General features: G+C 37.8%; 1 protein-coding gene across 1 annotated transcript; it reads right to left on the reverse strand.

The window, feature by feature from the left end:
- Positions 1 to 538: 538 nt before the first annotated feature.
- LOC112665327 (olfactory receptor 2L13-like) lies at positions 539 to 8979 on the reverse strand. The gene is made up of 2 exons (XM_049093393.1): positions 8042 to 8979; positions 539 to 626 (listed from the first exon to the last, which is right to left on the reverse strand). The coding sequence occupies exons 1-2, from the start codon at positions 8977 to 8979 to the stop codon at positions 539 to 541; spliced, it is 1026 nt and encodes a 341-aa protein (XP_048949350.1).
- Between the last annotated feature and the right edge of the window lie 2123 nt (positions 8980 to 11102).

The following is an 11102-nucleotide window of genomic DNA, read 5'->3' on the forward strand; positions in this document are numbered from 1 at the left end:
TTAGTTTATATATTATTTATTAGTTGATATATATATATATATAAGAGTATTATGTTTTATTCCATACCAGATCACAGTTCTTACTCTATTTTCCTACTGAGTTGCAACTTTAAAATGAATCAGCAACAATTATTTATCTATTCTTTATGTAATCTTCTGAAGACACATGTAGCAAATACCTCTTCACACTCTGGCTATCCCTTACTTAACAGTGTCTTTTTGTTTAACAGTTTCTAATTTTATTGTAATTAAGCAAAATCTTCTTTTATATTTTGTGTTTTTCTTAGCCCTCTTCCCTAGGAGTCAGAGCCTTCAGTATGGATCAAGTACAAATATTTATTTTGGAGTATGACAGAAAAATAAATGCTTCCGTCAGGAGATTGAATGTGGGGATGAGGAAAGCAAGGAAAAATGATGTATTACCATATGGCCTGCTCATAGCTCTCACAGGAGAATCTACCTGGGCACATGATCCTTTTCCAGATATGTGGACTGGAGACCCTAGACTCTGGACAAGAAATAAATTGTTGAACTCATTTCAGTCCCCTGCAGACTTCTTGGTTGAGTCGTCAAACCATTTTGGGGGCACTTGGGTAAGCAAATCAAGCATATTGATCCATAATGTTCTATGTGGCACAAAATGGTAGGAAGGCCACACATTTACATGTGTCTTGTCATCCTGGCTGTGTACACATAGCTAATGTAGAGGGCTCAGCCTTCCCAGGGAAGCAGCAGGTTCGCCCCGGAAGGCAGAGTTACACAGGTCCAGTTTAAGCTGCTCAGTCATGGATATAGTTGAGGAAAAGAAAGTGGGTGAGTTTCTAGCACAGAACATAGGGAACTCAAAGAGGAGCTGGAGATAAATCCAATAGAAAAATGTATTTTATTGAATAAATTTTCCCTACCCATAAGTAATGAAGATGTTTTTCCTTGTTACATTCTAAACATGATATAAATGTATGTTTTAGGGAAGTTCTATTTTTAATTCTTTGAGGAACCTCCACACAGTTTTCCAGAGTGGCTGCACCAGTTCACATTCCCACCAACAGTGCAAGAGGGTTCTGCTTTCTCCACATCCTCCCCAACATTTGTTGTTTCCCGTCTTGTTAACTTTCACTATTCTCATTTGTGTGAGGTGGTATCTCATTGTGGTTTTGATTTGTATTTCCCTGATGGCCAGTGATGCGGAGCATTTTCTCATGTGCTTGTTGGCCACATGTATATCTTCCTTGGTAAAATTTCTGTTCATCTCTTTTGCCCATTTCATGATTGGATTGTTTGTTTCTGTGCTGTTGAGTTTAATAAGTTCTTTATAGATCTTGGATACTAGCCCTTTATCTGATACGTCATTTGTAACTGTCTTCTCCCATTCTGTAGGTAGTTTTTTAGTTCTGTTGACTGTTTCTTTTGCTGTGCAGAAGCTTTTTATCTTGATTAAGTCCCAATAATTCATTTATGCTTTTGTTTCCCTTGCCTTCATGGATGTATCTTGCAAGAAGTTGCTGTGGCCAAGTTCACAAAGGGTGTTGCCTGTGTTCTCCTTTAGGATTTTGATGGATTCTTGTCTCACATTTAGATCTTTCATCCATTTTGAGTTTATCTTTGCCCTACGACCCAGAAAATGCACTGCTGGGGATTTACCCCAAAGATACAGATGCAATGAAATGCCAGGACACCTGCACCCTTATGTTTATAGCAGCAACGTCCACAATAGCCAAACTGTGGAACGAGCCTTGGTATCCACCGAAAGATGAATGAATAAAGAAGATGTGGTATATGTATACAATGGAATATTACTCAGCCATTAGAAATGACAAATACCCATGTGGATGGAACTGGAGGATATTATGCTGAGTGAAATAAGTCAATCAGAGAAGGACAAATATTATATGGTCTCATTCATTTTGGGGAATATAAAAAAATAGTGAAAGGGAATAAATTGGAAAGGAGAGAAAATGAGTGAAAATATCATTGAGGGTGACAAAACATGAGAGACACCTAACTCTGGGAAATCAACAAGGGGTAGTGGAAAGGGAGGTGGGTGGGGGGTTGGGGTGACTGGGTGATGGGCACTGAGGGGGACATTTGGTGGGATGAGCACTGGGTGTTATGCTAAATGTTGGCAAATTGAACTCCAATAAAAAAAAAGAAGTCCAAAAAATAAATAAATGTATGTTTTATAATCAGATATACCTGGCAATGTTGTGTGTGTGTGTGTGTGTGTGTGTGTGTGTGTCTGGTTAGGAGATTGGGTGATTTTATTTATTCTGTGTGGCTATATAAGCAGCATCACCTCTTATCTTGCAATGACTTTTCCATCCTGTATTTTAAAACATCCTTGGGTGTCAAGGAAAAAAAAAGAAAGAAAATCTTTCTGTAATCCATTGTAATTTGTTACTGTGTTTATTAATTTTTTATTTTTAATTTGTATTGTGTTTATTAATTTTTGTTACTGTGTTTATTAAATTTTTATCAGTTTTGAACAATTCTCAGGGATTTTACCACATGCTTTCTCTAAAATAGAGAAAATAGGGAAAATCCCTTCCTGAGTTCCTTAAAAGAATTATAAAATCATGGATGAGCTTACATCTTATTTAGCCACAAACAGGGGTCACCTTTTTCAATTTCCATCTTCTCTAGGATATTGATCCAGAAAATCTTTTTTTAAAGATTTTATCTATTTATTCATCACACACACACACACACACACACACACACACACAGGCAGAGACACAGGCAGAGAGAGAAGCAGGCTCCCTGCATGGAGCCTGATGTGACACTCGATCCCGGGACCCTTGTATTACGTCCTCGATCGAAGGCAGGCGCTAAACCGCTGAACCACCCAGGGATCCCCTAATCCAGAAACTCTATAATGTTGCTTTTCCTTTTAGGTTTTATTGATTTTAAACAAATTATAATATTTCACACAGGGGATCCCTGGATGGCTCAGTGGGGTTGAGCCTCTACCTTTGGCTTAGGGCGTAATCCTGTAGTTCTGGGATCCAGTCCCACATCAGGCTCCCTGCATGGAGCCTGCTTCTCCCTCTGTCTTTGTCTCTGCTTCTCTCTCTCTCTCTCTCTCTCTCATAAATAAATAAATAAAATTTTTAAAAATATATATTTCACATAGATTTGTTTAGTCAACTTTAGCTTAAAAGTTTAACCTGAATGAACTAACTTGCAGTTACTGGAACTGTAAGTCCCTTTCTTGCCTTTCACTTAGTAATGTATCTTAAAATCATCCCATACAAGTGCACAAAGAACTATTCCCACTTTTACTTACATACAGTATTCTATTAACATGATATACCAGGACTTAATAAGTTTCTTGTTGATGGGCAGTTTTCCTGTTTCCAAATATTTGCTTTGGGCAACAATGCATATCCCATTAGATATTTGCTTCCATAAGATACTTTACCTTGGAGTAAGTGCATCTGCAAAGAACATCTACAGAAGTTATATATTACTAAACCCAAGAATAACTTTTATTCTGTTTTGGTCTTTCATTGGCCATTTCACCAAGAGGTGAATATGTTGCTCTAAGACTTCATTTCTGTTTCACTCTGTGATTATGTTGATGACTAGTTCTTAGAATTGAGAGGGAGACTGAGATGGGAAAATGCAGTCTGGCATCATGATAGGAATAGTCTCCTTATGTATTACTTACGAGTAGAATGATTTGAGATGCAAATAATCATGGTTTGTGGAAGCACTGGAAGTTTAATATTTCTAAAGAGCTAAACCTAAAATTTATTTTTTAAAGATTTTATTTCTTTATTCATAAGAGAGAGAGAGAGAGGCAGAGACATAGGCAGAGGGAGAAGCAGGCTCCATACAGGGAGCCGGACGTGGAACTCAATCCCAGGACTCCAGGATCATGTCCTGAGACTAAGGCAGATGCTTAACTGCTGAGCCACCCAGGTATCCCTAAACCTAAAATTTAAAAGAAAATTTAAAAGTTACAAAGTGAAAGTTCTTTACAAGTAGTAGCTGTGATAGAATTTTACATTTTGCTGCATTTTCAGATTTTTAAAAAGATTTTATTTATTGATCCATGAGAGACACAGAGAGAGAAGCAGAGACACAGGCAGAGGGAGGGGTAGGCTCCATGCAGGGACTTGATGTGGAAATTGATCCCGAGATCCCAGCAGATTAATTGACCTGAGCAAAAGGCAAATGCTCAACCACTGAGCCACCCAGGCATCCCTCATTTTAAGATATTTAAACTGGGGCTTCCTTCTCCTGGATGGCCAAGCAGATGGGGACAATCACACTTTAGAAGATATTTCCCTGCAGGGATTCCACTATGTTTAGAATACAGACCACATTTCTTACCCTGACCTGATGGTAAAACTGCTCTGTTTCTCACACTTACTGCTTTCTGCTGTCCTTCAGCCTTCTAGGGTTTGGGAACTTCTTTTTGAGGTTAAAAGACCAGCCTCTGTATCATGTCAGAGTAGCCTTTCTGACTATTGTACTTGATAAATGTGACATTTTCCCCCTGACATTATTAATGTCCAGTATTACTTTATAATGTGCACTTTATAAGTGTATGGCTTACACCAGCATGTGGAGTCCACAAGGCCAGAGGATGTATCTACTTGTCCATAACTTTTCCATAGTAACAAGATTGCTATGCAGCACATATCTAGAATTAATAAAGAGTTAGTAGATACAAATGAATTTCTAAAATAACCTTCCAGTTGCATGTGGCCAAGAATTTCTAGTCTACTTTTGCTAAATGAGTAATTGTATTATCGCTGAGTTTAGAGATCATACCAGTAGTATAAAGTCTAAAAAATAAAACTAAAAAGTAACCTTAAATATCACATTCAAAGAAAAAAAGTATTCTTTTTAATTCAGGAAGAAAATCTAGCTGCAGTAGAGCAAATAAATGAGATGTATCATAGACTGAAGAATTTGGCTTGCACTTCACTGCTTATCTGAATGGTAAGGGGAAATTTTGGAAATGAACCCTTAACTTTGTGTAGAAAAATTATTCAGGTATATGTTCCCTTGAATGTGTCATATAGCATGTTCACAATTTCCCTGAACTTATATCACATTTCAATAAGTGCAGTTAGTCCACAACAAAATTCAAATAAATGCCCCCAGGATTTGCATGACATAGCACTCCATTTTTCTGTGGAGGACACTACAATATCTGTGTGTATTTTTTTTTTCATACCACCAAGCATTTAACTCAATTCTCCTGGTACACTGAGTAGGTCTTCCACAAACTCAACTCAATTCTGATACTATATGCCTGAAGATAGCATCAGATTCCATCAGTTAGTGGCTCGAACCCACAAGACTGTTCTACTTCATGTGTCAATTGCATACTCACATCGTTACCTGTGCTTGTGATCTACCAGCTATAACTTGGAGGTTTCCACAAGCCTCTCCTTGGATTTAATTAATCTGCTAGAGTGAGGTAAAACCTCAGAAAATTAGATTACTTACCAGAATGCTGTTTTATTAAAAGCATATTAAAATGTACAAACAAACAGCCAGATGAAAAGGTACATAGGGTGAGATCTGGAACAGTCTCAAACACAGGACCTTCTATCCTCATGGAATTAGGGACCCACACATGGATTCATTCTAGTTCTTAAACTGGAAGCTCTCTGAACCCAGGCTTGAACCTGGGTTTTGGTGGAAGCATCATTACATTGGCAAGGTTGATTAAATCTTTGGCTACTGGTGATTGAAGTCCATATTCAGCTACTTATCCCATCCTGGAGGTCAGGGGAGTGGGATTGAAAGTTCCAAGTTTCTCCTGGCAACCAAACGTCATTCTTAGGTAATTTAAGGATTTTCAAAAGTCACCTAATTTACACAGCAATCTACAAATTTATAGCTCTAGTCAGTTGGAAAATTCCAGGTGTTGTAGGAACTCTGTACCAGGAATGGGGAATGACAAAGATGAATAACATAAGAAATTAAAAGTGGCCAGAGAAAGATATTGGGAGATTGGAGTTGGGCAATGAATAAAAAGTTGGTGAATAGACTCCTAAATATTAACTTTTTCCATAAAAACTAATACTCCTACATATGACATTAACCACCTTTAGGAACAGGCTTGATGTAACTTATGTGTGTTAGTAAAACACCAGTAGTAAAACTTTTGTGCTATATAATTTAATGTCATAATAGCATATAATTTCAAGCTATGCAAGGTCATATTTATATTTTAGATGTTGTAGCAGAAACCTTGAGTATTTATGATTTCATTTTATATGGTTCATGCTGTAACTTCCTAACTATTTGTCTGCATGATCCTGGGGGCATCACAATGCCAGATTTCAGGTTGTACTACAAGCTGTGGTCATCAAGACAGTGTGGTACTGGCACAAAAACAGACACATAGATCAATGGAACAGAAGAGAGAACCCAGAAGTGGACCCTGAACTTTATGGTCAACTAATATTCGACAAAGGAGGAAAGACTATCCACTGGAAAAAAGACAGTCTCTTCAATTAATGGTGCTGGGAAAATTGGACATCCACATGCATGATCCTAAATAAATAATTTCCTAAGTATAAACATCTTAAGTTCATTTAAATATATACATTTTTATTTGAATGTACAATAAATTGTCATTTTTCTTGTATTTCTATAAAGAACACTTAATCTCAGTATTTTTATTGACATTTTAAAAAATCTTATATAAAATAAGCCCCTCAAATTAGTTTCATAGGGATGCCTGGGTGGCTCAGTGGTTGAGTGTCTGCCTTTGGCTCAGGGTATGATCCTGGAGTTCTGGGATCCAGTCCCACATTGGGTTCCCTGCATGGAGCCTACTTCTCCCTCTGCCTGTGTCCCTGCCTCTCTTTTTTTGTGCTCTCATGAATAAATAAGTTTCATAAAAGGAGGTTAGGATGAGATAAACTTTAGTTCTTAATTATAATTAAGATTCAGTAGAACAACAGGTAAACAAGTTTGTAAACATCACATTTACTTGCTTGTTTTGCTTGTTACCTCACATCCCACTACCCATATTTTATACATCACAAGTATATTTGTATATACCATATGTACTTTTAAAAACATTTTATTGAATGTGTAAATCTATGTGGTCTAACATAGTAACAATTGGTCCCATCTAGCTTTTGGACACTTGAAATACATATAGTCAAAACTGCAATGTGTTGTAATTACAAAATACAAGTTTATGAAGACTTAGACTGAAAACAAAGTAAGATATTACACTGATAACTTTATTTGATTAAATATAAAAGCCATACTATGTTCACATAAATAAAAATATGCACATTGTATGTAATATAGTATATATTATTATGTTATTAATATTGTTAATTTCAGTATTCATTTTAATGTTTTTTATTGGAGTTCAATTTTCCAACATATAGCATAACACCCAGTGCTCATCCCATCAAGTGCCCTGCTCAGTGCCCGTAACCCCCACCCCACGCCCACCTCCCTTTCCACCACCCCTTGTTTGTTTCCCAGAGTTAGGAGACTCTCATGTTCTGTCTCCCTCTCTGATATTTCCCACCCATTTTTTTCTCCTTTCCCCTTTATTCCCTTTCACTATTATTTTATATTCCCCAAATTATATGAGACCATATAATGTTTGTCCTTCTCCAATTGACTTATTTCACTCAGCATAATACCCTCCAGTTCCATCCATATCGAAGTAAATGGTGGGTATTTGTCGTTTCTAATGGCTGAGGAATATTCCATTGTATACATAGACCACATCTTTATCCATTCATCTTTTGATAACTCAAAGATACAGATGCAGTGAAACGCCGGGACACCTGCACCCTGATGTTTATGGCAGCAATGTCCACAATAGCCAAACTGTGGAAGGAGCCTCGGTGTCCATCGAAATTTTAATGGTTTTAATTAAATCAATATATTATTTAAATCAACTTCACTTGTCAAATGTGGCTTGTACACTTGTTTAATTTACATGTTTAAGTTACTTGTGACTCACACTATATTTCTAACAGTGCTGTTCTAGGATGTTCTAATTAACCTGGAAAAGGAAAAGAAGGGAAAGGACAGCCATGACTTTTGTTTCTTGGCAGAGAATATTCCAAACTGTCTTGTCATAGCCCCCAGAACCTCCTTATTCCTCAGGCTGTAGATAATGGGATTGAGCATGGGGGTGAGGATGGTGTAGAAGACTGCCAGGATCTTATCTTCTGCTGGTGAGCGGAGATTCCTGGGCCGCAGGTAGGTGTACACAAAAGGTGCATAGTAAAACGTCACTACAGTTAAATGTGTTGAGCAGGTTGTGAAGGCCTTTTTCCTTCCCTCTTTTGAGCGCATGTGGTAGACAGCAAAAAGAACCCATCCATAGGAAGCAGTAATGCCAAGGAAAGGAAAGAGGAGAAAGAGACTTGTACTCACAAAAACCATGTACTCATAGGCCCAGGTGTCTATACAGGCCAAGGCCAACATGGCTGGCACATCACAGAAGAAGTGATTAATGGCCCTGGACCGGCAATAAGGAATATGGAGGGCATAGACAGTGTGTGCCAAGGAGTTGATAGACCCCAAAATCCAAGATCCTATGATCATTTTCACACACACGGTTTTACTCATGCGGACAGTATACTGGAGAGGGTGGCAGATGGCCACATAACGGTCATAGGCCATGGAGGACAAGAGTAAACCTTCAGAACATGCCATGGTCAGGAAGAAGAAGCTTTGCACCCCACATCCCAGGAAGGAGATACCTTTCTGGCCAGACAGGAAGTCGAATGCCATCTTTGGGACAGTGGTGGAGATATACATTAGGTCCATGAGGGAGAGCTGGCTGAGGAGGAAGTACATTGTGGTGTGGAGCCGGGCATCTAAGCGTATGAGATGAATCATGGCTGAGTTACCCACTGAGGCGACAATGAAGATGAAGATAATGAGGGACAAGAGAAGCAGGCCAGTTTGATTTGAGGGAAACAACCCCAACAAAATGAAATCATTTGAAGTTTGATTCCATTTCTCCATGAAATCTTACTGTTTTAACTCCCTTGAAAGAGAAATAAAAACAAAAACAAGGTGCAGGGCAAGAAATTAAACAAAATAGGAGCATAAAAAAGGAATGTTTATTTTATGAATATTTGTTTAGAATGAATTGTCTTTTTCCAATTCTATAGCTTTAATAGAACCAACTTTAATATCTGAATTAGATGTCCCCCTTCCAATTTTCTATAGTAAGCACTAAAACAAGGGATCTGAAGTATAAAGCCTAGTATTTTAGATAACAAAAATAAATGAGATAACTAAAATGTTATCTGTCTCTAACTCAGCTATGCACATCACTCAGAATTTACAAAATGGCACATGCATCTCTGTATCCCCAGTGTCTGTCAATTTAACACAGCATATCTACAGTAGGACGTGGATTATGTGACTCAAAAACTTTGCATATGTTAAATTCTAAGTCCTCCATTGCCTAGTCTTTTTCTACGTCTTTAATTTGGGGTCTTTCTTTCCCACATGGCACTACTGCAGCTGTAAAATGTTCATACTCTATCTCTCATAGTCTTTTTCATTACTTTGCCTTTCCTAAAAATTTATCCACCACCCCAAATCACCTAAAATCACTATCCTGAACTGTATAGATATTGCAGACCACGTGAGGTCCACACGAATTGTAAACTATTATTTGAATATTCTCTCTTCTGTAATGATGTTTCCAGTTCTTAAGCCTTTAAGAATCCAAAGTCAAATGCACATATTTTAATGTCTAATTTTCTTTTATTGAATAAAGAGTATTATTTTAAAGATCTGGCTTAATTCCATATTTTGGACCAGATTAAGGCATTCTGAAATTAGAGTTTCTGTAATTTAGTTTCTATACTGTAGATGGCAGCATAGCCAAGCAATTGAAAAACTGTTCTACTAGAAAAGCAGGTATAAGCTGGAAAATATTATTGAATTGTAACTTAAATGTTTGTACCTACCTTCTTTGGGCTTAAGAAGAATGCCAATATTAGTATCCTGTATTAATTACTTAAAACAATAAAAAAATTTCCTTCTTTGAAACATTTTCTAGCTTCTAATGTCCACTCCTTTTCTGAGAATTTTACATTTTTTAAAAAATTTATTTACTCATGAGAGACACAGAGAGGGAGAGAGGCAGAGACACAGGCAGAGGGAGAAGCAGGCTCCATGCAGGGAGCTTGATGTGGGACTCGATCCTGGGTCTCCAGGACCACGCCCTGGACTGAAGGCAGCACTAAACTGATGAGCCACCGGGACTGCCAGAGAATTTTACAACATTTTATAGTTTCTTTCTTTTGCTTTGTCAGCTCAATTCTGACTGTTTTTTTCCCTCAGTCTCCCGAAGATGCATAAATTGTGGTTTTGGTACTTCTTATACTTCCAATATACATTTAATTTCTTCCTTTATTAGGATTTGGGTTTGGATGGTATTTTCCGTTCTCTGAGCCTCTGCCTGAGGAGACACCTGATGTCCTGTTATATCCAAGATTTGAGTAATATTAGGTTACTGATTTTTCAACAGTAAAGAAAAACAATTAATATTTTGTCATAGTTATTCGCATCTTATAACTTTAAATCAACTGTTACCTCATGGAATTTTAGTAATCATGAGAAAATTGTGAAAAAGAATTTCTAATAGAAAAATGGGAATATTGGAAGAAAGACAGTCTCTTCAATAAATGGTGCTGGGAAAATTGCACATCCCCATGCAGAAGAATGAAACTAGACCACTCTCTTTCACCATACACAAAGATAAACTCAAAATGGATGAAAGATCTAAATGTGAGACAAGATTCCATCAAAATCCTAGAGGAGAACACAGGCAACACCCTTTTTGAACTCGGCCACAGTAACTTCTTGCAAGATACATCCACGAAGGCAAAAGAAACAAAAGCAAAAATGAACTATTGGGACTTCATCAAGATAAGAAGCTTTTGCACAGGGATCCCTGGGTGGCGCAGCGGTTTGGCGCCTGCCTTTGGCCCAGGGCGCGATCCTGGAGACCCGGGATCGAATCCCACGTCGGGCTCCCGGTGCATGGAGCCTGCTTCTCCCTCTGCCTGTGTCTCTGCCTCTCTCTCTCTCTCTCTCACTGTGTGCCTATCATAAATAAATAAAATTAA

Source organism: Canis lupus, chromosome 14 (genome assembly GCF_003254725.2).
Source record: "Canis lupus dingo isolate Sandy chromosome 14, ASM325472v2, whole genome shotgun sequence".
NCBI classification, from domain to species: domain Eukaryota; kingdom Metazoa; phylum Chordata; class Mammalia; order Carnivora; family Canidae; genus Canis; species Canis lupus.